Below are 27,515 nucleotides of genomic sequence, written 5' to 3'. Positions count from 1 at the left end.
TCTAATTTCTTACAGCTCAATACCATTGCATGAAGAAATTTTTGCATCACACCTTATGAAATAATTCCTAACCCTAAGCCCTTCTATACAAGTATTTTTGTTGCTTTAGGATTAAAACTAGTTACAACATGTCAGCCATAAATTGGTGAATATAAGCAATAGCCAATTGGAAAATATTAGCCACTGGCAAATAGTATCCCACCATTAGTGAATAGTAGCCCACCATTGGCAAATAGTAGCCCACCAAAGAATTTATGAAGTATGTACAGTACTTCCCTGCTCAGTCACCACAAACTAACATAATACTATGATGTCACCTTATTTTTATATCTATGTGCATGTACATAAATATGTATTATATTGAAGGGATGAAATGTCAACCAAAAACCATTAGAGTTATGTATTTAATTAATTAAAAGAATTCAATCTTTATCTAATAGCTCATGTGTGTCTAATGATTGTATCCTATTATTCTATTCCTTAGGTCCTTACCAAGATAGTTAGAGGTCATACTTGTCGACCAAATAAATAGACTAAGGTAGTACCCGATTCTATAGATCCCATTAAGCAATGCTTCTCCCCTTCATCTACTCCTACAATCATCCATGCAACAATTTTCCACAAAATTACCAAGTTACATGATAAATCCATAATAAAATTTAACATTGATATTAACAAGGAATTTATTTAATAACAATATTTCCAAAACCAAGCAACTGCTAACTACTATTATCATCATATGACAAATAACAAATAGCAACTATCATCATTAAAAGTTAGACAAAATAATTGATGACAAACAATTTCATAGGATACAAAGATTAAATTTAACTACCCTTTTCACATGAATAGGAAAGAAAAACCCATTCAACTCAACAATTATAATAATTTAAATTATGTCAAAAATTTTGGGATGTAGCTTACCCTTCCCCTTATGTTTTCATCATCCTTGATGAATATCAAAAACAAAACTTAGAAATAATATCTATCCAAATCATTATTGTTATAAAAGAACTGAAAATAAAAGTTTAGGCTCTAGCCCTAGAGACAAGATGAGGGTATTTTTGAAAAATTTCATTGTAATCTTCCCAAGTAGCATTATCTTCTGCATACTGATCCCACTGGACCTTGCATTGAGTCACATCTTGATTTTTTAAGCGTAGCTTATGCATGTCGAGTATTCTAAGTGGTTTTATTTCCACCACCCCTGGATCTCATACTTGCAATAGGTTCCAATCAATTATATAATCATGATGACTGATGTACTTCTTAAGATATGCCACATGGAAGACGTCATGCATCCTAGCAAGAGCTAGAGGTAGGGAAATTCTGTAGGCCACCAGGTTCATGATTTCCAATATTTCAATGGATCCCACATACCTTGGGGCCAACTTGGTATTCTTATCAAACATGATGGTAGTCTTTTGAGGTTTTACTTTTAAGAGAAAATTTGCTCCCACTAAGAATTCTCTAGGTGTCCTTTTTACATCTACATAACTTTTCTGTCTATTGTTGGCTTCATTCAATCTTTGATGAATTTGTTTTACTTGTTCTACCATCTCCTTGAGCATTTTAGGTCCAACAATTATTTTTTCCTCTATTTGATTCTAGCTTACAGAAGTTCTATATTTGTGACTATATAGAGCCTCAAAGGGAGCCATTTTAATGGTGGATTAATAGGAATTATTATAAGAAAATTCTACCAAGGGTAGATACATTTTCCACTAATACTATTGATCCATACATTAAACTCTCAAAAGATCCTCCAAAACTTGGTTTACTCTTTCTATTTGACCATCAATCTTGGGCTGATAAGATGAGTTGATATTTAGCTTAGTTCCTAATGCTAAAAATAATGTTTGCCAAAATCTAGAGGTTATCCTAGCATCCCTGTCAGAGATAATTTTCTATGGAACTCCATGTAGTCTAAAAATCTCCTTTATGAATTTATGAAAAATTTCAAGTGCTCATCAATTAGGTTTCCTGGTATGAAATGAGCAACCTTTGTCAATCTATCCACTACTACTAGGATGGTGTTGTGTTTGTTTCGTGCCATAGGTAACCATTGTACAAAATCCATGGAAATTATCTGCCATTTCCATTTTGGTACTTCGTTTGGGTGCAAAAGGCCACCTGGGTGATGATGTTATGCTTTTACTCTTTTGCATTCCAATCATCTTGCTTCAAAATCTGGTAGTTCCCTTTTCATTCCTTTTCAAAAATATAGTTGTTTTTTATCTGACAACATTTTAGTCACTCCAGGATGTCTTGAATAAGGAGCTAAATGGGATTCCTCCAGAATCATTCTTTGAAGTTCAAGTTTTTTGGGTATATAAATTTGGTCATGCTATCTTAACAATCCATCCTCTTCTATCTTAAATTCTAAATACTTAGGATCTTATGGGTCTCTGATGAGACCTTGGCAGATTTCTGCATAAAATTCATCATGCTCTAGATATTGTAGTACCTGATCTTTTAATCTAAAATTTATGATAGCCATTGTAGAAATATGTATCATTTTGCTTAAGGGATCTGCCACCTTGTTTTCCTTACCCTTGATATAATTAATATCAAATTTGTAATCTGCTGGGAATTCCAGCCATCTCCTCTGCCTAGCATTAAGGTTGGGTTGAGTGAAGATATATTTTAGGCCATGATGATTAGATCAAAGATTAAAAGGTTTCCCAATCAAGTAATGTCTCCACATTTGGAGGGCATATTCTATAGCTGCTAGTTCTAGATCATGGGAAGCATAATTCTATATGTAATTCTTCAACTTCCTTGATTCATATGCAATCACCTACTCATCCTGCATTAGCACACCTCCTACTCCTTCCCCTAATGCATCAGTTATGATGACAAATTTCTTTTGTGGGTCAGGTACTCTTAGTATGGGTGCAATAGTTAACATTTCTTTCAAATACTCAAAAGCTTATTGACATTTTTCAGTCCATACAATTTTTTTTCCCTTTTTCTAAAGTGATATGATTGGGTAAGCTATCTTGGAGAAATTCCTAACAAATTTCCTATAGAATCCTACCAATCCCATGAAACTCCTAACTTCTGTCACATTTTTAGGTTTAGGCCATTCTCTAATAGCTTTGATTTTTGAAGGATCTATGGCTATTCCTTGTGCTATTATAACATTTCCTAAATACTGGATTTCTTTTTGATAAAAAGCATATTTAGATAATTTCCTATATAATTTAAGTTCTTTCAGCCTTTGCAGGACTTTTTCTAGATGCTCTTGATGTTCTTTTTCATTTTTTGAATAGATTAGGATATCATCTATGAAGACCAATACAAACTTATCTAGACAATCTTGGAGCATGCTATTCATCAAATTCATAAAAGGTGTTGGAGCATTGGTTAACCTGAAGGGTAATACTGTGAACTGATAATGCTCATATCTAGTTCTGAATATAATTTTGTGAATATTTTCATCCTTGATGCAGAGCTGGTGATATCATGATCTTAATTCAACCTTTGAAAATATTGTAGTGCCTTTCATTTCATCAAAGAAGTCATCTATTCTAGGAATTGGGTATTAGTTCTTGATGGTGAATTTATTGAGCATTCTATAATCTATGCATAATCTCATACACCCGTCCTTCTTCCTAGCAAACAATACTAGGGCTCCCCATGCTGAAACATTGGACTGAATAAGTTTCTTTTTTAACATATCCTGTAATTGCACTTGCAACTCCATTAATTCTGTGGTGGTCATTAAACAAGGGGTTCGAGAAATTGGTTTTTCTCTAGGTACCAAATCTATGGTAAAATCAAAAACTTGAGATGGAGGTAATTTGGGGAGTTCTTCAGGAAACACATCTTGATATTTCTTTAGGTAAGGGTACTTCTCTTCAAAATTTTCTTTCAATTTTTCCCTTTTTTAACTCATTTCCATGTGGGACATCCTTTGTTTCTCTCAAATATTCAATCTTTACTAAAAAGATCTCACAACCTTTTCTTCCACATTTCTTGAGTTGCATGGAAGATATCTATTTTGATTTAATTTCATGTATAACCCATTTAATGCTTACTAGTTTTCCTTGGTCATCCAAACAATCTACAATTTTAGCAAGACAATCAACCTTAGCCTTATGATCACGGAGCCAATTGATGCTTATAATAATGTCATAAGATCCAATAGGTGCTACATACAAGTTCAATTCAGTGGAGAAATTTGAAAAATCAACCCGAGCCTCAAACAGACACTACTCTACCTTAGCCCTTAATTGATTTGTATATTTGATTGTACATGGTTTTGCCATAAAACTAGATCTCTTTAGAAATCTACATAATAATTTAGGTAATATAAAGCATTCAGAAGCTCTAGTACCAATTAATATAGAAACAGGGTTCCCATAGATCTTACCTGGAGTTTTGATCAGGCCTATCTGTTGTTATGTTTGCCAATTATCAAGTGTCACATGAATCCTTTCTTGATAAACATATTTTTGTGGTGGAAGGGGTGGTCGGGGTGGCTAATTGGTGTTGATCTTAATAGAGAATTAATTAGCATAATGATCTCCTTCACAAGTGAAGCATCCTGAAGATGGCTCCTTCTTTTCACTGCCCTTGCTATTCTTATTTGTATTTGAATTACGTTTAAAATCCTTGATACCATTCCCTTTTGGTTCTAGCTTGTTAAATTTATAATCCTTAAATTATTTCTTCTGAGATCTAGTATTTGCAACTTATGTATTCTAGTTTATTTTTCTTTTATTATCCTAGATGGAATCATCTCTCTTGATTTTATATTCCTGTCGGACAACCTTTTCTAGAGCTTCTTTCATGGTTTGAGGAGTGAGAATATCAACTGCCCCTTTGATTGTATTATTCAATCCCATGATAAATTTCCTTACTTTCAGATTCTTATCTTGTTGGTATGGTGGTACATACTTTAGTAGGTGAGTGAATTTCTCCCAATACTTATGTACGGTCATATCTCCTTGCTTGAGATTTCGAAAATCCAATAACTTTTGGTCATAGAAGGTTTGCGGTAACTAACGGTTCCTAAAAATGGTTACAAACTTTTCCCAGGTAATCTCAGTTGTTTTAATGTTCAGTCCAACCTTGGTGTTTTCCCTCCATCTAGCAGCTTCTCCATAAAGTGTTATATTCCCCAAACTACCTTTGAGGTCTCTAAAAAAATTTTGATTTCAAAGTATTGTTCTATTTCCGTTAACCAGGCCTCTGCATCATCTTCAAATTTAGAACTAGAAAACTTGGGTGGCTTGATCTTCTTAATGTCTACAAATAGGTTGTTCATTATTTCAAGTTTCTTCTATTTTTTGGTTTGGGTAGCTGGAGCTCAAGGGGTTTTCTCACTATGTTCAAATATTTTTGTTTCTATTTTGGGAGGGGGCGAGGATTGCATTACTTCTTGGTTTTACCTCATCTAGGCTGCCATTTCATTCATTATTTTTTTCCATATTATCTAACTTCAATTGTGTTTCTTGAAAAATATGAAGTAATAGATCAGTGGAAGATTGTGGGTTATTTTCATGGACCATGTCATGGCCTGTAATGTTCTCATCGCTGCTCATATTTCTAATTGCTTTAACCTTAAAATTTTCAAGATTCTTATGTCAATTTGTTGTGTTTTTAAAAAAAAAATTTAAACATGATTTCTACAAGATAAAAGAGATTGTGATTAGATAAAACACATGAATAAACCAATTTTTTTAATCAATTTTCTTTTAATACTTCTATGTTGCATTTACAATAGCCTTTATTTACAAAAATTTCCTCTTCAAAGGATGTTTACATTATAGATTCAATTATTCTAAATTTTCTTTATTTGCAACATTCAATTCAGTTTCAAACTTGTACATATCTCGCACCATCCATGATCTATGGAAGTGCATGAGAGAACTGGGCTGGTAGGCATTCCAAATTTGAATCGGTTTATTTCTATAGGTTACTTTGCCGACAGGAGTCCACCTGACTCTTTCCTTCCTCATTCGTTGTGAAGTTTGTTTTAGGGTTTCATTATCTAGAGGCATGAAACAAGTGTAATCGTAGTTTGACATGTTCCTAATCAAGTATAAAAAGATGGGATGTCACACTTTCTTGCGAGGTGTTATACGTACTTGCATCCTATGATTTTAATCTAATAATTTTCATGTTTACTAGTCTTTATTTAAGTAATGTGCTGTAGGTTTAGTGTCGAACCCAGTGCTCTGATACCATATGTAAAAAATGAATTTTCTTAACAGAAAAGAAAAGAACTAAAATCTATTTTTAAGTAGAAATGAAAATAATACTTCAACTAACTTTTGAAACATAACATCTTATAATCCATTTCATAAGATATCAACTAAATAATGATTAACTGAAATAGCGATTAACTGAAATAACCATTTCCTAATCATTCTTTTTATACAAGTAGAGTAGATTATTGTAATTTTACTATAATATAAGAGGAAACAAATGCATAATAGGGATACAGAAAGGACATACTAAAATTAATTAGCAAGTCTATAACTAGTTGTACAAGCCTCAACTTTTGGGTAAGACAAGAAGCATTGACTAAGGCTTAACCTCCCAACCATAGACTATATCCATCCCCACAAAATCTTTTGAAAAGAAAGTGCCTCCCTACCTCGGGATAGGCTTGGGGTACAACTAGTCTAGCCATTCAAGCAATATCGGTGTTTAGAATGTCTGCACAGTTATGGATGGACATGTTTGAATAACTAGCATTATCGACATCATGTGATCTTAAGAAAGCAAACATGCCTTTAACAACCTTGGCCAAGGTTTTTGGATGGGTTTGCATTACCCGATTACCACCACTTGACTTGACAACAGAAAAACAAGAAATATGGACATGCATGAGCTATTAAATGATTCCTTTTAAAAATAATACATAATTGTTATGTCACATTTGATTATGTTTCATGTTATTGTAGATTTCTCTCTCACCTCTATTCCCTCTTCCTTGGCCATACAATCGAGTGAGTCCCAGGTGTTTAAATCTTAGAGTAATCCAATTCTTTTTGCTAAAACTCAACTAGTGTAATAATATTACATATTTCAGTATGTCATATCATAGTCTCTATGACTTGAAAATGATCTTAATGGGCTTGCAAGGAAATATAATTTGATTATGATATACTTTAGTAAAACAAATATGTACGAACATGTTAGGTACATTTGGTCTTGACTCATCATAGAGAGATTAGACTCATCAAATATCCATTCAATTTTGCAATTCAAATGTAATGTATGAATTTTTCATGGACACATTCTTTTTTTCTATAAATTTGAAAACAATTTAAAAACATATAGCAATCTAAAAATGGAAGGTTGACCACATAACCTGGTCTTGCAATAGAAGACATGAGCCTTGACTTGATTCTAAGCAATCGTTTCCTTAGATGTGAGCAATCCAAATTCAAAACTCAAAGTATATATGAATTACGAGTAGTTTGAATCACTTGCAAAAAAAGGGTAAAATAAGGAATTAACATAGGAGAGCAAAGGTAAAATTGTGGGAAAAGAATGTATTTGGCTTCTCCCGACTTCCATAAATAAAGACGCATTCAAAATATCAAAGGCTTCCAAGAAGCTGTAACTCTTGAGAAATTTTAGAAAAGAAGAAGAATTGTCTTCTTGCGTCATCGATAACTTATACCAAGTGTATATTTTTGCCTCTTATAAGGAAAATAAGTAAATATGAAAGAGAACTCGAAGGTTACTAAAAAGGATTATACACACACACACACACACACACACACACACACACACACACACACACACACACACACTTGCACTTATATATTTTATTAAGAAGGCATCATATTCAATGTTTAATCAAAGTTGTGCCTATTAAGTATGTATATTTAAATACATGTTTCACCTAGAAGATTATTTTATCTTCTTATCCACTCACGGTGTTCACGCATTTAAATGTATGTATTTTTAATAGATATAATCTTGTACAAATAATACTATGATGTCACCTTATTTTTATATCTATGTGCGCGTACAAAAATATGTATTATATTAAAGGGATGAAATGTCAACCAAAAGCCATTAGAGATATGTATTTAATTAAGTTAAAATATTTTTAATATTTATCTAATAGCTCATGTGTGTCCAATGATTGTATTCTGTTATTCAAGTCATTAGGTCCTTACCAAGATAGTTAGAGATCATACCTGTCGACCAAATAAATGGACTAAAGTATTACCCCATTCTGTAGATCTCGTTAAGCAATGCTTCTCCCCTTCGCCTCCTCCTGCAATCACCCATGCAACAATTTTCCACAATATTACCAAGTTCCATGATAAGTCCATAATAACATTTAACATTGGTATTATCAAAGAATTTAGTTAATAACCATAATTTCGAAACCAAGCAACTGCGAACTACTATCATCATAATATGACAAATAACGGATAACAACCATCATTATTAAAAGTTAGACAAAATAATTGATGACAAACAATTTCAAAGTACACAATAGTTATATTTAACTACCCTTTTCACATGAATAGGAAAGAAAAACCCATTCAACTCAACAACTATAATAATTTAAATTAGGTCAAAATTTTGGGATGTAACAATTGCTCACAATTTTTGGGGAATATCTTGCATCTCAACATTCTAGAAGGAAGGCCATTATTTTGAGAATATTTGGTGAATATCATTGATATTCTAGGAGACCAATACTCATGATATCAAATGTGATATTAAACATTTTCGAGTAATTGGTGACTATCATGTATTCTAGGAGCCCAATACTTATAATATCAAATGTGATATCAAACGTTTCGAGTGATTGGTAAATATCATGAATTATGGGAGAGCAATACTCATGATATTATATGTGATATCAAACCTTACATTTTGAGTACTTGGTGAATATCATGTGTGGATACTCTGGAAGACCAATACTCATAATATGAAATGTGATATAAAAAATGTTGAATATCTTTTGATCAAAGATATTCTTGTATTACATTGAGGTAATACATGGTTATGTGTTTATCCTCCCTAGTTAAAAAGGAGTGTTGATGTTTTGTAACTTTACTCAATAAATTACATCAATATATATATATATATATATATATATATATATATATATATATATATATATATATATATATATATATATATATATATATATAATGAATAGACATGTCTCATTACTCTTTTATAAATATAAGGGGAGGCTACAGTTGAAAAATGTATGTCACTGTCTAATACATTTGCATCAATCATGTCATAAAGTGTAGCATATTTACTAGCATATTCTTCCTTACAAATTATTTAGGGACAAAGTTTGTCAATAATTATATTTTTATTATAGTTTAATTACAATCATTTTTTTAAAAAAAATTATTTACAACAGTTTATTTTATTTTAATTTATTTAAAACTACACATTCCCTTGTGATTCATTCTGCGCACTTTGTTTTCAATTAGTGGGATATAATAAAATAGTGACTTAATCAAAGAAAAAGAAATTATATGCTTGCATCGGCTATTTGAAATATCCAGAGGTTAGAACAAACTAACTTCTTGATCACCTTCCACTTCCATTTTTTTGTATCCTTACATAAGTGTCCTCCATTTTGCTTCTAAAATAAATGTAACGTGCCCTTCAAAGTACAAGTTTTACCCATCTTACTGGGTAAAGTGCTTACTCTTATGTATATACAATATGGAATCTACATAAATATCAATAGACAGAGCCATATCATAATAACTTTGTAACATATCTAATTACAAATTCTATCATGATCATGATTACATACAAAGGCATCCTGATCAAGATGATTGTGATTCATGAATATACCCCATGATTGTGTGATTTTAATTGTGCCTATCCCTTGACTTTCAAATGATGTCACTTGTATTTGCAAAAGTTATTAAAAGGTGGCAATCTTAAAATAATTTTCTTTTGTGATGGATATCTTACTATGTATATGTAGCTCACGATAGATTATACTTTGAATCATGGATATTTATATGGTAAGCATTATGAGAATGCATGTGCACTTACCTTATAACATTTTGAGTACATGTTGAATGTTATGCAAGTTGATACTCTAGAGGGCCATTACACAAAGTACTTGATGAATATAATGCGACTTGATGTTCTGGGAGGCTATTACTCACAATTTTTGGGGAATATCTTGCATCTCAACATTCTAGAAGGCCATTACTCTAAGAATATTTGGTGAATATCATTGATATTCTGGGAGACCAATACTCATGATCAATATCAAATGTGATATCAAACATTTTCGAGTAATTGGTGAAAATCATATATTTTAGGAGACCAATACTTATAATATCAAATGTGATATCAAACCTTTCAAGTGATTGGTAAATATCATGAATTCTGAGAGAGCAATACTCATAATATATGTGATATCAAACCTTTTGAGTACTTGGTGAATGTCATGTGTCAAGACTCTGGATATCAGATGTGATATCAAACCTTATTGAATAATTAATGAATCTCATATGTTGATAATCTGGAGGACCAATACTCATAATATGAAATGTGATATCAAACATGTTGAATATCTTCTCATCAAAGATATTCTTGTCTTACATTGAGGTAATATATAGTTATGTGTTTATCCTCCTAGTTAAAAAAGAATGTTGATTTTTTTGTGACTTTACTCTCTCTCTATATATAATGAACATCTTTTATAAATATAGGGGGATGTCTCGTTACTCGGGGAGGCTGCAGTTGAAACATACATACCAAATGCATGTCACTGTTTAATACATTAGCAGCCATCATGTCATAAAGTGCAGCTTCCTTACAAATTATTTAGGTACAAAGTTTGTCTACAATTATATTTTTATTTTAGTTTAATTACAATCCTTTTTTTAAAAAATTATTTACAAACGTGTTTTTTATTTTAGTTTATTTAAAGCTTCACCTTCCCCTGTGATTCATTCTGCACACTTTGTTTTCAATTAGTGGGATATAATACAATTGTGACTTATTCAAAGGAAAAATAAATTATATGCTTGCACCAGCTATTTGAAATATCCAGAGGTTAGAACAAATTAACTTCTTGATCATCTTCCACTTCCATTTTTCTGTATCCTTACATAAGCGGCCTCCATTGGGCTTCTGAAATAAATGTAACGTGCCTTTCAAAGCACAGGTTTTACCCATCTTACTGGGTAAAGCGCTTACTCTTATGTATATACAATCTGGAATCTACATAAATATCAACAGACCGAGCCATATCATAATAACTTTGCAACGTATCTGATTACAAAAACTATCATGATCCTGATTACATACAGAGGTATACTATGTACAATTTTACATAGTCTGCACAATTACAGTATAGATCCTTAGCCTGTACATTTGAAATGTTGGTAACGATATACAATAAATAGACAAGAATTCAGAGGATTGGCTACAACCTTAATTCACAATGTGATAAGGTGGGCATTAATACCGATATGCTTTATCAATTCAAACAATACTCGTAAAATATGGGCTTCGCATGTAATCCATCTGCAACTGTTAGCACCATAATGACATCATCCGCAACGTCCAGTTCTTGCGAAACATCTGAGTACCATACAGAAATCGTATGAATTAGATAATGAAAATTTACAAGCAGGCAATGGCTTTGATAGTTGAATCTATAATGGTGTCAAATAATGTGAATAGGCCCTGGTGTCAAATAATGTGAATAGGCCCTAGGCACAGTAAAATAGACCCTCAAAAATGCTTCAGCAAGTTATTCAGACCTAGTTTCTTGAACAGGGAGACCAAGTTTCTTGAACAGGGGTAGCCCCCCAATCCTCATAGTCCTAATTCATGGGCCACATAAAAAGATAATGACACTATGAATCTTGACTTATCATAGAAAACATAAATTCTTTGTTCCTAATCGTCCAACATGAAATCAATCCAAGGTCCGAGGCTAGGTATTGAGCAATACCTGCATATTCTGCTTGAAGAAGCTTTGCAGTTCTCTCTGTTTCACACCAAATGTGAAGAATGCATTGAGAAAAGCTGTGCTTATGAGCTACTCCATCTCTGGCCACAACCTTTAAAGGATTGGTAACATTAAGAATTAACAAACCAAGATGAGTACATGTGCTTGGCATCAATCACACCTATCCTTGATCTAGCTATAGAAACTGGAAAAATTAAACAAAATAGTAGACATGATTTTTTCGGATTATGTTAATGGGCTAGTTATTTTTATGGAAATAACTCTAATTTCACTTTGCATCCAAATGAAAATTGAACAGTTATTCCAGAAACATACTATGCTCAAGGAACAGAAAGTGAACATGTTGACAATGGGACAACATTTTGGAGGTCTAAACATAAACGAAAGAATTACTACCTAAAATAATTAGATTCAATTTGAATTTCTCTTTAGTATAATGATATATCATGTTGGATTCTATTCCAAGACATAAACCATACAAGTAAACATATTTAACTCGTTGGAATGGATGTAAAATCTTACATACATTATTGAGAAGTAATTAGAGGATTCTAGAAGCAAATTTTCCCAGTAGAAAATCTATAAAACACTTCAAGAGGATGCTACTTGAAACAGAAGTCCATCTCGATGTGGAGCTCAAGGTGACTTTAAGACAGTAATTTTGGGAAGTTCTTGAAATGTTTACCAAATAATAGATTGAGCTATTATTATTTTTCTTACACTACTGGAAGATAGCCCATATTCTGAATGTACATTCCAAAGAAGTCAGTGCCTCTAACCAATATACATAATTAAAATATATATGTATAGAAGCTCACTTACCAAACCAAATAACTTCTTATGAAGCAGCCTGTTAGCCATATCTGGAGAGAACTGATCTGGATCTGGATAAGACATGGCTCGAGTGACAGAAACACCAACTCTTTGACCATATAACGTGCAGATATAATCGACTTTCTTCCAATTAAGATGGCTATATTCAATCTGTAGAAAGATCATGGATCAAAATTAATAAAAACATGTCAATTAAATAGCAAGTAACAAAATTTATAAAATAGATTGATTTAGTGTTGATTGCATGAAATTGAATAATTGATCAGCTTACTAAAAAATACTCAATTGGAATATATGAAATCAAGTATTTGAGAAAGTTTGATGGTTCAGGCAGAAACCTCCATTTCTGTCACAATCTCTTTGGCTTGAAATCTTCTCACAAAGTACTCCACTGACAATGCCTAAAAAGCAACCACCATTATTTGAAGTCAGTCTGCAATTCAAGAACAAAAAGTATGGTATGATGTACCTCCTTTCCCTGCAAACTTGCTCATATTATCTAGCAAAATCATAAATCAGACTCGGATTGAAAATGGCCATTAGAGAACAAAAGTATTTGCAGTTTCTTGTTTTAAAGGATCTTCAAAGGATTGAATGACCAGGCCTCAATCAAAATAAGGCTAGGTAAACGTGCCTATTGGAAATTTTGTCAAGTTTAATGGAATTGTAATACAGTATCGTTGCATTATTGCATATACATTTTATTACCTATAGAGATAAAATATAGAATCTTGACATTCACACGATAGGAGCACTGAAATGTTCCACTGAGTAGTACATTGAACTCACACCAACTGTAACAGGATAGCTTTCCTTAGAAAGAGGAGTAGGTTAGACAATTCATGGGTTTTATTAGTCTTGTGCCACTAGTAATATAACAAAATGAGTACTGAGGGAACTAAAGTACTAAATACTCTTTCCCAGATATAATATTTTAGATATTCCTAGGACGTTTTCAAGATATTTACAGACTGGTTATCACAGAGAGAGTGTATGCATAGATATGCATCTCCACCATAAAACAAGTCATTTCTTCTCTTCATTGCATGGTTGATATGCATGAAAAATTGCAATGAGAAGTCGCATGGATTATTACTTGTATCCCTTGAACCAGATATTCTACCTCATGATGCGTGATAGTTCAGTAGCTCAGATATCTTTTGAAATGAAGTTTTAAAGTATTTGGATAAAATCTACAAGTGCAGTGTGCATAAAATTTCAAACTCAAGCTCAAACAAAAATTACAATAGCCATTAGGGCTACCATGGGATAGCAAAAGACTTGCAAACTCTGATATTGTTGAACAAAAAGTTAAATTTGAAGCAGTATCATAAATGGATAGGCAGAAGAACCCAATGCAAGTCAAGTTCAAGATCTATAAAGAACCAAATATAAGAACCAAAATATCCAATCAAGTACAGTTGGAATTTTGATAATCAGCCTAGGGAGCTTACCCACGTACCATGGAGAAGCTAAATGCTTGATAGAAATTGAAACATGAAACTGAAAAATGACACAGTAGAAAAATTCTAGAATAGACCAGAATTAGTAAATAATGATGCACTCAAGACTTCAAATAGAAAAGAACAGCAGCATCAGGACAGACAGATCTGTAATCTCCAAACTGTATGCATCATTATAGGAATGGTAAGAAAAATTACATTATGGCCAAAGCATAGGACAAACTGTAAATGATTTTCCTTCTAGTTTTGAATGTTTCTGATGAGTCAATGTGAGAAAACCAAACACTTTTTTGTTTTATTGTATCAGGTCAGTCATGCACAACAATAGTACATGGAGAAAAGCTATAAGAAAATGTGCAGGATCATTGTATGTTTTATCCACAGATGATGTCATTGTCACTGCTTTTTCTCCTCTTCTGCTTTATTCATTCTGTAATGAGGCGACACTCGGAATTGAACCGAGATAAAGGGTTTACAGTACCCTACCTTACCAATTGGTTATGTCGCCAAACAAATCAATATGCTTATTGCCATACTGTAGCACAAGAGCTAGAGGAAAAGGACTTGCTTCATGCATTGCAGTTTCACAATCTTTTCCTTAAATAAAGTACCAAAGTGTAAAAAGCAAATTTCTATCCAAACCCAAGAGCAAGATAAAAGTTGATTAACTCACCGTGGGAACAAAAAATACAAAGATAAGATATCAATAAAAACAGATGAAGTGCAGATTTTTAAATTCAAGCGAGTTAAGAAATAATCAGCTGAACAGTAAAAATAAAAACTGAGGAATTTTAATTTGACAGTCCAGACAAGCTAACAGCTTTTCAAATGGGGCAGTTACTCCTGCTATGTTTTATATCATTTTTCTATTAGACACATGTCAGAGTATGCCGTAAATTTGTAGGAAAATTGTAATTATTTGGGATTAGTAATGAACTGATTCACAAAGAAACAGGGAACAAAGACTATGGAACATCTTATATATTGGTTTTAGCAATTTAAAGCAACGGTGCATGGACACAGAGGCAGATACAAATACGAATACCGTATCAGATATGGATAAGGCCATTTTTTTAGATCCCCAAGATGGATGCAGCTGGTTACGACTTTAATAAAAACACATACATATTACACATATATTTCACACAATTTTCTAAGTTATTAGAGGAGATTTTCATTCCTTCAAAAGCAATATAGACATTAATGCCACATAAATAATTACAAGTTAACAGTTCAAATATGCAAAAGTACTAGAGTTGCATTGGAAGATACCACAAAAAATTGATGAAATAGGAAAACATTTCCTTTGCCTTTCACAATTTTTGGAGGTTTTGCTTACACCAGAACATATTTTGAAAAAATCATGAATGAAGTTTTTCTAAACTAAATTTGGGAAGATTTACATCAAGTTTTTTGAAAAATCTAGTCATGTAGTATTCAACACAGTAGGGACTTTTTGGCACACATGGGTACAACATTCGAAATGTATTCAGGCTGTATCTGATTTGAAGTGGTAACTTTGAGCATCTTTCTCTTTAAGTGAAATTAGAAACTTTCAAGGATATCTCAACCCATGAAAAATGAGCTCTTAGTATAGGAAGATTGTGTTCTGTTCTAGGTATAGTTGATTGTTACCCCTTACATACAAAGATGGCTGTCATTATGATTCTTGGAGTTAAATTCTGTGAATAAACATGTTGGTCTTCTGTTCACAATAAACCAAAAGCTAGTTAAAATATATTCTGGATTCAGAACAGTTTAAATATCCTCTGTGTTAGCAGATCCATTGGGAAAAAATTCTGTTGTTTGCAAAACTGATTTTGATGTTGTTTTAGTTGTGTAGATAGCAGTGCTTAAAGATAATGTTTTGAACAGATTTGTTTAAAGAGTCCAATAATTCAAGTTACTTCAAAAGGTCATCTTGGCAATCATTTTTTCTGGAAAACAAAGTGTAATTCAGCTTGAATTAATGAAATTGATACTTATGTTTAAGGATTGACAATAACAAAAGAATGAATTGGGTTATCTATGTTTCTTCAATTGTTTGGAGATTCTGTTCAGCAAGTGGAAAGATAAAATTCTACTAATTCAGGCAGTTGTTCTGTGGATCCTCATGTTTCGCTTAAAGCTGAAGTAATATTTTTTAATGTCCTACTGCAGATTCAAGTGCAAGCCATAAAGATGTACTTGCGGTGGCTCACAAACAGGTGTTTTTTGACCATTGGATAATGCCCCTTATGCTATTTCCAGAATTACTCTATCTCCATCTTCGTCCCATGGTCTGCTCTCTCACAAGCTTCTCCCTTGATTGTGAGAAGGGATCGTACTCAGCAAAGGCTGCTCATGGTCTGCTCTTCAGCAATCTGCATCTTCACCACTTGCAGGAGAAATACTTGGGTGGCTAATTGGAGGTGCTACGTGTTGGTTTGATTCCAAACTTTATGCATCATTATGAGAGATCCAAACCGTTCTTTGTTTTATTATATCAGGTCAGCCATACACAACAAAATAGTACACAGAGGAAAGCTATAATGAAAATGTGGAGGATCATTGTCAGTTTTATCCGGATATTTGCCGCCCGCTGCTTTTCTCATTCTGTAATTAGGCTACAGTCAGAATTGAACTGAGATAGAGGGTTTACAGTACCCTGCCTCACCAGTTGGGTATCATTCACATTTCTTGCTTGAACAGTCAAGCAGAAATTTCTAATTGCCAAGAAATACCTTGAGTCAAACTACTTTGAGATGAGTGACCCATCTGTATGTGAGTGACCCATCTGAAAGTTCCAATACAGTACCCTGAGATAGAGGATTTACAGTACCCTGCCTTACAGAAATTTCATGAGTAATGATTCACACAAACCCAAGAATGAACACTCAACCTAGCACTCATTGCATCTAGGTGATGCATATAGGGATTAAAGTATTGGAACTTTCCGATGGGTCAATCATCTTGAAAGTAGTTTGACTCGAGTGGAGTTAACCATGGAGTTTTTCGAAGAATAAAACCACCTCATTTGCAACACTTTCAACAAGTGTTGTGCAGCAACTCATTCATTGACCCATATCTCATGCTTCATGATTCACATGAATCTATCTCTCTTGTATTGTCATGTCCCCTTTTCAAATAATTAAAAATAATAAACTTTGCTAAGGCAGGCAGGCGCCAAAAAGGTGGAGTTTCGGCAAAAGGGGCTAATCTTTGGAAACCAATGGACTAATAAATAAAAATTATTATTAAATTATATTTTATTAACCCCTCTTGGATGTGAGTTAGGGTTATGCCCTCTTTTAAGGGGTTTGGAGGCATTTTGGGCTCATTCCAGAACTTGATTTTTGCTCATTTCTTTGTTGTTCTTCAGAGGTTGCCAAACCTGTGGAGAAGGAGACTCAAGAACGAGAGTTTGCAGGTTTCCAAGAGGGCTAAGGACGGGAGTTTCAAGCCATTCCATGTGCATGCTCATATAGAGTTTGCCTTTGTGCTGAACAGTGCAGATTTGTGAATTTTCGGGTGTGTTTTTGTATGAGTTTGGTGTTTCAGTTGAGTATTTCATATCAGTTTGGGTTGCTGCTGTATTTCAGACTTTAAGATGTTAAAATAGAGCTGAATATATGTATTGGGACGTGATTAAACTTCTGAGATAGATTATTAGTGTTTTTGTGGTGTTTTCGAGCATTTTTGTGTTAATTTTGGGAGCCCGATGAACATAGTTTTTGTCCTACATTTGTGAACTGTTGTGTAACGGCTATACAGATCTGGAAATGTCATTTTGTAGGCTGTTATGCTGCTGAAATTTCTGTAAAAATGTCCATTTTCAGATTTATTAATAATTTGTGAAGTTGTGAAGTTTTTTGGCACTATTTTGGACATACCCGATTTGGGTTTTATTGAGAAATTGGTGGATCTTTATAATATTGGTTGTTTGATTTTAAAGATCTGATTTGAGGCTTGAAATATCATACAAAATCAGTAAAGGGACATTTCAGTGGTATCAGAGCCATGATCTTGCCAGCCTGAGGGTTTGTAGAAGCTTGCATGTCAGTTTTGACAACTACTCAGATCTTGCATGTCATAATTTATGGTTGCATGTTGCTTCTAATCAGTTGCATGTCAAAATTTATGGTCGCATGCAACTAAGTGAAAGAGAAAAAAGATATTTGTAGCGAGAAAAAAATAAAGAAATTTTGATCAAACCTCCAGTTGAAAGTAAAAGTATAAAATCCAAGGAAGGGAAAAGTATGGCTGATCCAGATGAGATGGCAAAGAAATTCTTCCAAGACATCCAAAATACTCAGAAGCAAACAGTGGATAGTTTGGCAGAAACTAGAGAGGCTTTGCGAATATTGACAGAAAAACTACAAGGAGTTGCATCTATTAATGAGAAAGGGAGCACTTCAGAGGAGCCAAGAAATCTGAAATCCACACCATCTAAATCAACCAAAACTATTTTCTTGCCTGCAGATGAGCCACCAGTACCAAATCTAGCCATTAATCCCGTGGAAGAGGTTACAGGTAACTTGATTGCATTAAGAGCTACTTACAATGGCTTAGATGATGACTTTCGTAGTTCGGTTCCTTTTAGAGAATATGTGGATATGATGAACACTTTGATGCCCAAGAAAGAGAACAGGAGGGAGCATGACATAAGTGGAAGAGAGCTCAAAAATAAAATAAGCAAGTTTACAGCACCTACTTTTGATGGAACAAATAAAATTTCAGCTAGAGCATGGCTACAAAAATTACAGACTTTCTTCACACTTAACCCCATGAAGGAGAGTGATGCTGTTCAATTTGCAAGTCTACACTTGGAAGATGCAGCCTATGATTGGTGGTATCATGGAATGACTACTCAAGGTCATAATCAGGTAACTACATTTGATGATTTCAGTCAAAGAGTGATAGATAGATTTGACCTCAAAGATGATGAAGAGTACTTTAAAGAATTGTCAAAGTTGAAGCAAACCAAATCAGTTAATGAGTATATAGAAGAGTTTCAAAAAGTGGCTGTTATGGTACCTGATATGAGTGAAAAGAGGATTGTTTATTTTTTTCTTGATGGTTTAGAAGATTCTGTTAAAGGTTTGGTTAAGGCTTTCTCACCCTCAACCTTACAGGAAGCTATCAAAAGAAGCTTGCAACTTGAAACTTGTGTGCCTATGAAATCAATCACTAATCAAAAACCCCCAAATCTTTGGCAACATAAGGGAAATTTTCAGAAAAAGACTTTTCCAACACTACCACCAAAAGATGTGATAAATGTGGCAAAAAAGAAGGTAGATGAAGAGACTAGGAGTGAATTACGAAGGAAAAAGCTTTGTTTTACTTGTAGAGAACCATGGGTTCCAGGACACAGATGTTTGGGGAAAGGTCAAGTGCACTATATTGAAGTTGCTTCAGAATCTGATTCAGATGAGCATGAGGAATTTCATGATACTAAGGAGGAGGTAAAAAAAGAGAAAGAAAAAGAAATCAGCAAGGATGGCACTTTAGCAGCATTATCAGGAGTCCCAAAATACCATCCCTTTTGAATTCGAGGGGTACTAGCAGGGCAAAGGTTGACAGTTCTTCTTGATAGTGGGGCAACTCACAATTTTATTGATGAGGGATTTGTCATGAAAAGAGGGCTTAAAGTAGAAGATTTTGAGGGATTCAATGTTATGGTAGCTGATGGATTCACTATGCTTTGCACACAGGTGGTGAAACAACTCAAGATGACCTTAGGAGATTATGAGTTATGTGATGACTTCTATGTGGTTGGTATTGGGGAGACAGATCTTGTATTGGGTGTTCAATGGTTGCACTCTATTGGAGGCTATTACATGAACCATCAAACTATGGAGTTTAAATTTCATTCCAATGAGAAAGAAGTCATATTGAGAGGTTTATCGAATGGAGCACCGAAGGCGGTCTTTGCAAAAAGGACGGAGAGGACTTTTCAAAGAAGACAAGTAACATGGGCAGCAGGAGTCATAATCCATCCAACAAGCTCTCCAAAGAATCAAGGTAATTTCCATTTTGAAATTCAAAATATTCTTGATAAGCATAGTATAGTTTTCAATGACTTGCCTCTAGGATTACCACCAGATAGAGGTTTTGAGCATGTTATAGAGTTAGAACAGGGTGCCAAACCAGTTATAACAACCCCATACCGCCATCCAAGAGGTTATAAGGAAGAAATTGAAAAAACTATTAAAGAACTCTTGGACATGGGATTCATAAGGCCTAACTCTAGTCCATTTGCATCATCTGTGGTACTTGTCAAGAAAAAGGATGGTACAATGAGAATGTGTATAGACTATAGGGCTCTAAACAAGAAGACCATAAAAAATAGGTATCCCATACCACACATAGATGAACTTATTGATGAGTTACATGGTGCTGTATACTTCTCAAAAATTGACTTAAGATCAAGGTGCCATCAAATCCGAATGAGGAGTGAAGATGTGGAAAAGACTGCTTTCAGATGTCACTATGGGCACTTTGAATTTCTTGTTATGCCATTTGGCCTCACTAATGCACCTGCAACATTCCAATCTTGTATGAATAAGGTATTCAGCCAGCATCTTCGAAAATTTGTTTTGGTATTTTTTGATGATATCTTGATTTACAGTAAAACATGAGAAGAGCATCTAAAGCACATAGACACTGTTTTGGGAATCTTGGAGCAGCAATCCTTTTATGCTAAGCTATCTAAATGTGAGTTTGGTTTGACAGAGATCCTATATTTGGGACATATTATAAGTTCTAAAGGAGTACAGGTTGATCAACAAAAAATTCAGGCAATTTTGGATTGGCCTCCACCCACTAATCTTACACAGTTGAGAGGTTTTTTCGGGTTGTGTAGCTACTATAGGAGATTTGCCAAGGGATTTTCTCAGCTTGCTGCCCCCTACAAAAAACATTTGATAAGCTTAAGGAGGTAATGAGTTCATGCCCTATGCTTGCAATTCCAGATTTCTCTTTACTTTTTGTTGTTGAATGTGATGCTTCTGGAGAAGGTATAGGGGCTGTCCTAACTCAAAGGGGACATCCAATAGCATTTGAGAGTAGAAAATTAAATCAATCAGAGAAAGGTTACTCCATCTATGATAAGGAAATGTTGGCAATCATGCATGCACTTCATAAGTTTAGACAATATTTGGTATGTGGGAGATTCATTGTAAAGACAGACCATAATAGCCTCAAGTTCTTCTTGAACCAAAGGGATTTGAATGATCGTCAAAAAAAATGGGTAAGCAAATTGCAAGCTTATGATTTTGATATTGAATACATGAAAGGAAAGAATAATGTGGTTGCTGATGCTCTCTTAAAAAAGCCCACTTTGTGTTCCTTATCATCTATCTCTGCTAATTGGAAAGTCTCCATAATTTTAGAGTATGCTAAAGATTCCTTTGCCACCAAGATTTTGGATAAGTTAGTGGATGATAACAGGTACAAGGTTGTTGATGAATTGATTTATTACAAGAACAGGATCTTCTTAGTGCCAGGATCAAAAACTAAGGAGAGGATATTGAGGGTCTTTCATGACACACCTTTGGTTGGTCGTCAGGGATACTTCAAGACATACAGGCAAATTCGAGAGCGGTTTTCATGGAAGGGTATGAAGGAGGATGTCCTTAAACACATTAAGGAATGTATGGTATGCCAACAAAGCAAGAGTGAGAAAAATTTTCCTGCAGGGTTGTTGCAGCCACTTCCTATTTCCGAACAAGAATGGGAAAGTATTTCCATGGACTTCATCACTGGGTTGCCCAAGGTTCAAGGTAAAGATTGCATATATGTGATGGTAGATAGACTAAGTATGCACATTTCTTTCCTATCACATCTGATTTCAAGGCATCACAAATGGCCGAATTGTTCTTCAAGAAAATTTTTAGATTACATGGCTTGCCTAGAAACATTGTTAGTGACCGGGACAGTAGATTCCTCAGCTCTTTTTGGAAGGAGCTCTTTCATTTGGCAGGAACTGAACTCACTCCCAATACTAGCTATCACCCTCAAATAGATGGACAAACAGAGATAGTTAATAAATGGACATAGGGATATTTGAGGAACTATGTTTCAAATCAACAACATGCTTGGGTGAAATGGTTACACCTAGGGGAGTATTGTTACAATACATCTCATCACATGTCTATTGGTATGCCTCCTTTTCGTGCTCTTTATGGTTATGATGCCCTTTTCTTTGTTGATCTAATACTTTCCAATAGCAGAGTACCTGTAGCAAGTGATTTTGTCAAACAAAATCAAGACATAATAAGGTCCCTCAAGGATAATCTACAACATGCACAGAACCAACAAAAGTTATATGCTGACAGGAAAAGGATTGAAAGATCTTTTGAGGTGGGAGATTTGGTATTTGTTAGGTTGCAGCCATATAAGCAAAGCACCTTGAAAAGGAGTGGGGCAGAGAAACTCAAGCCAAGGTTCTATGGGCCTTATAAGATCATCAAGAAGGTAGGAGAGGTAGCTTATAAATTGGAGCTCCCAACAAACAACAAAATACATAATATTTTTCATGTATCTTGCCTAAAGAAGGTTCTAGGCCAGCAAACCATAGTATCTATAGAATTACCACCTCTTGATGATAAAGGAAAATTAGTTTTCATACCAGAAGAAATTTTGGATACAAGAGAGAAAAGATTGAGAAACAGGAGCGTCATAGAGCATTTGGTCAAATAGAAAGGATTACCACTAGAGGATGCACCTTGGGAAGGAGCACATATTCTTGAGAATTCCAACCTTCATTGCTTGAGGACAAGCAATATTTGGGAGGGGAGGACTTGTCATGTCCCCTTTTCAAATAATTAAAAATAATAAACTTTGCTAACGCAGGCAGACTCCAAAAAGGTGAACTTTCGGCAAAAGGGGCTAATCTTTGGAAACCAATGGACTAATAAATAAAAATTATTATTAAATTATATTTTATTAACCCCTCTTGGATGTGAGTTAGGGTTATGCCCTCTTTTAAGGGGTTTGGAGGCATTTTGGGCTCATTCCAGAACTTGATTTTTGCTCATTTCTTTGTTGTTCTTCAGAGGCTGCCAAACCTGTGGAGAAAGAGACCAAAAAACGAGAGTTTGCAGGTTTCCAGGAGGGCTAAGGACGGGAGTTTGAAGCCATTCCATGTGCATGCTCATACAAAGTTTGCCTTTGTGCTGAACAGTGCAGATTTGTGAATTTTCGTGTGTGTTTTTGTATGAGTTTGGTGTTTCAGTTGAGTATTTCATATCAGTTTGGGTTGCCGCTGTATTTCAGACTTTAAGATGTTAAAATAGAGCTGAATATATATATTGGGACGTGATTAAACTTCTGACATAGATTATTAGTGTTTTTGTGGTGTTTCCGGGCATTTTTGTGTTAATTTTGGGAGCCCGATGAGCATAGTTTTTGTCCTGCACTTGTGAACTGTTGTGTAAAGGCTATACAAATCTGAAAATGTCATTTTGTAGGCTGTTATGCTGCTGAAATTTCTGTAAAAATGTCCATTTTCAGATTTATTAATAATTTGTGAAGTTGTGAAATTTTTTGGCACTATTTTGGACATACCCGATTTGGCTTTTATTGAAAAATTGGTGGATCTTTGTAATATTGGTTGTTTGATTTTAAAGATCTGATTTGAGGCTTGAAATATCATACAAAATCAGTAAAAGGACATTTTATGTATACCAGTCATTGTATCTAGTTGAAACAGGGTTCCCATGAAACAAAGAAACCTATGCCACATAATAAACTAGAATCATGAGCAAGAAAATTGAAGCCTACAGAATTTAGAATTTAAATTTTAAGAAATGAGTTTAAGAGACGAAAAAAACTATGCTATTAAATTAATTAGAATCAAACACAATTAAATGGGGTCAAACACAATTAAATGGGAACCCCTATTTTAAGATTTGAATTAGAATCAAACACAATTAAATGGGAACCCCTATTTTAAGATTTGAATGTTCCTATTTTCTAGAATTTTGATTTTAGAATTTGTAGGGTGCTTTTAAACTTTAAGGCTGTCTTCCGGCGGGTCCCAAAAAGTTTCTTCACCCGCTTCTAAAAAATTTGGGTCCCCAAGCTTCCTCCACCGGCTTCCTAAGATTTAGTATTTCAAAAATATCTTTTTAGATTTAGCTATGTATAATGTATTTGTAGATTTAACTAAAAACTAAACATTCATCAAACCACGGGCTTCCTTAATAAAATTTTGGAACTCAAAATTTTAAGCTTGTCCACAATTCCGAAACCTATTAGACCGCTTAAAACTCCCAGAAATTCTTAATAGCGCCCACTGAGATGTTTAGAAAGACCCCATCCCTGGAACTGCAGCCTTATCCACAGTACAGAGAAAAAAGGGGTAAAGGCAATACAGGTTGTCATATATTCATACAATAAAAACCGTACTGTTGTCAACCAGATTTGCTAAAACAATGTTTATTGGCACTGAAGTCGAAAATATACCTACGGAGAAGACAAAAGAAATTGTATTAATGTGAATAAATGACCAATACAGGACCCAAAAAGTACTTGTAACATACATACCAATGAGGACCGAGAGGGGGTGAAAAAACATAACCTCTGATATAGTTGAAGTTCCCCCTGCATTGGATTCAGTTCGAACACGCAAGGCATCAGGTCCCAACCCAAAATTGCTGAATGAGAGGAAAGCCCTGAAATAACCCACCAATATCAATTTCTCCAAAACTCTCTTTCTGTGAATCAAAGCCAGTGTGAGCATCAAGTCTTGCTTCAGGGGAGAAGTCACTATGAAATCATCATTCAGCATCAGGTGCAGTGGAGGAGACACACGGCAACCCCCTTCGCAAAGCCCTAAGGAACGAGATTCAGAGTGGCCCCCGCTGTATCCGGACTTATCCTTACCAGAGGGCTGAGAAGAACTAAATGCAGACTTCATCTTCTTGCAACAAGGCCGACAGATCTCGGCCAAACTACCAGGCTCCTCTTCCACCAGAGGTTCCCCTTTCCTTTTGTGATTTGTGCCAGAAATGGCCGCATTGGATGAGTTGCAGAGAATGTTAAGGTCAAGTGTCTTCAACTTCTGGTTTATCGGAATCTTCCCATCTTTAATACCTACTTCAGAATTAAGGCTGTCCATGTTGAATCTGTGCGTTCCTTTGCTTCAGACGAATTTTCCAAAGGAAATCTGAACAACTAGGGGTTCTAATTCATTTTCAGAACCCTCGATTTTTGGTTCCATTTTGTTTGAAATTTCTGGGCCTTGGCTTGAATTGGGTGCGTATGCAAAATACATCTGATTTTCGTGGTACTGCAGAATCCCTCTGTGGCTGATGATTGCTAGCCATTGAGAAATATCCCGAGTACCCCAATTATCACAGCTTCGAATCAATAAATAATCCTACTCTGCCATCGGTGGACAAACTTGTGGCATAGATATTGCAGAGAAATAGTGACGATTTTATCGAGGATCACAAAAAGTATTGAAATGATAGAAGGCGGAAGTGGAAGCTACCACCTTTTCGTTAGTGGGCGCACACAGCTGAAATGCTACAAAAGCAGGATATGGTACCAGATTAACAATTAGAAATTATTAAATCTACTCAATTGAAAAAACTTCCTCACCAAGCAACTCCACTAGGTAATCTTCGGACTTTTTCAGAGAAATTTGTTGGAGTGTTCCCCAAGCGACCGTCAAGACTATGAATCGTTTTAGCTTTAATTTCAACATAAAATTTTGTTAGCTGTTGCTTGTCAATTAGAACCTGTCATGGGCAGGGATACAGGGATACTTATGCATTCATTCATGAGTGCTATTATGCTATTAAGTCTGACCAATCAAATCAAAGAATTTAAAACATTATATGAAACTTCAAATGTTTATATCTTTTTCTAATTTTCTTACCAAGTTCAAATATTTATAAAATTAAATATGTTTAATTACTTATTTTAAATATATTTATTGTTAGTTTTACATTGATGTTTATTTTTAACTATTTAATATGACTTGTTCCTATATCATTTATTATTATTAATATTTTTTATTTAAATAAGTTACCATTTAGCTTAAATATATTTAGAACTTAAATATATATTTTAATATTAAATTAATAATTATATTTTTATATCAAAAAAATACTAAAGAAAATAACCACAAAAAAGAAATAATTCAATTCTAAAAGATATATAACTTATTATTAAGTTTTTATAAATTATGTATTAAAATTAAATCATTTTATTCTATTTCTTATTTATTATTTACAAATGTACATATTAAATTATATAGATATTATTTCATGATTAACAATTACTTAATTTTATGAAAAAATTAGAAATACAAAACATTAAATAGTAAACCTTCTCTAATTGTGTGAAATAAAACAATTAATTTTACTTATAAAATATTTTTTATATTTCAATACATTTCATTTTATTTCATTTTTTCTTATACAAATGTGAGTTTTAATATAAAAATTAAATTCTTAATTTCATTAATTAAAATATAATATATTTTAATTTTTTATTATAACCATGATTTTATTTTGACTATTTGTTTTATTAAGAAAAAAATTTATATTTAATTCTCTTTCACACACATACACAACTCATGTTGGTATCACTCTATCTTACTATTTTATCTATCTTCCTCTTCCTCCTCTGTATTATCTATCATTTTTTTCCTTTGCATATATGTTTATGTTGATATTGTTCTATACTGCTATTTATCTCTATCTATATCTCTATCATAGTTTTTGTCTAGTGCTAATGATTAAAAAATGTTTCATCACTTCTTCAAGTTCTATAATTCAAATATTAGTATGGATATCTTTCTTCATTGCACATATTTTAAGTTGTCAATGTAGAAGGTGCAAATTTTTCTAAAGCATATGTATTGATCGTAGTATGATATTAAGTACTTAGTGCCATATTGGGGACTTTGGCCACTTATTCTTGGGCTTAAATGCCCAGAGATATAGTAATATAACATGAGAACTTAACAAAAAAATATGAGCTATCCTATCAGATCACAAGTGCATTTCTAGGACGAGAATTTAACAACAAAATATGAGCCATCCTATCAGATCACAAGTGCATTTCTACGCAAAAAGTAATGCATTAATAATGTTAATTTAGAACTATTTAACCTCATTCTCACTCATCTACACCTCTACAACCATTATGCATTAGGCAAGAACTATGACGCATTGCATCTCTTGTTATACATTGTATGCATGATGAAAGCTATTATTTCAAGTACAGTTACACCTCTCTAGCTACCACTATTAAAAAGAAAT

General features: G+C 33.8%; 1 protein-coding gene across 2 annotated transcripts; it reads right to left on the bottom strand.

The window, feature by feature from the left end:
• Positions 1 to 11,035: 11,035 nt before the first annotated feature.
• On the bottom strand, positions 11,036 to 25,951 carry LOC149553640 (uncharacterized). 2 transcript variants are annotated; one of them, XM_089789042.1, is made up of 6 exons: positions 24,929 to 25,917; positions 24,787 to 24,843; positions 13,132 to 13,194; positions 12,782 to 12,943; positions 11,942 to 12,050; positions 11,036 to 11,565 (listed from the first exon to the last, which is right to left on the bottom strand). In XM_089789042.1, the coding sequence occupies exons 1-6, from the start codon at positions 25,358 to 25,360 to the stop codon at positions 11,462 to 11,464; spliced, it is 927 nt and encodes a 308-aa protein (XP_089645168.1). In that variant the 5' UTR covers positions 25,361 to 25,917; the 3' UTR covers positions 11,036 to 11,461. The 2 variants fall into 2 exon arrangements, with proteins under 2 accessions (XP_089645168.1, XP_089645167.1); XM_089789041.1 differs by having other exon boundaries at positions 24,821 to 25,951.
• Between the last annotated feature and the right edge of the window lie 1,564 nt (positions 25,952 to 27,515).

The sequence above is a fragment of the Cupressus sempervirens genome, chromosome 6 (assembly GCF_028749045.1).
Source record: "Cupressus sempervirens isolate cs-2001-9-10 chromosome 6, ASM2874904v1, whole genome shotgun sequence".
Lineage (NCBI taxonomy): Eukaryota > Viridiplantae > Streptophyta > Pinopsida > Cupressales > Cupressaceae > Cupressus > Cupressus sempervirens.
This window is presented reverse-complemented; position numbering and strand designations above follow the sequence as displayed.

Coding starts and splice junctions, on each gene's coding strand:
- LOC149553640 (XM_089789041.1), bottom strand. CDS start 25,360: ATGGACAGCCTTAATTCTGAAGTAGGTATTAAAGATGGGAAGATTCCG. Junction 12,944..13,131: donor AGATTGTGACAGAAATGGAG/GTTTCTGCCTGA, acceptor ATCTTTCTACAG/ATTGAATATAGCCATCTTAA. Junction 12,051..12,781: donor ATAAGAAGTTATTTGGTTTG/GTAAGTGAGCTT, acceptor AATCCTTTAAAG/GTTGTGGCCAGAGATGGAGT.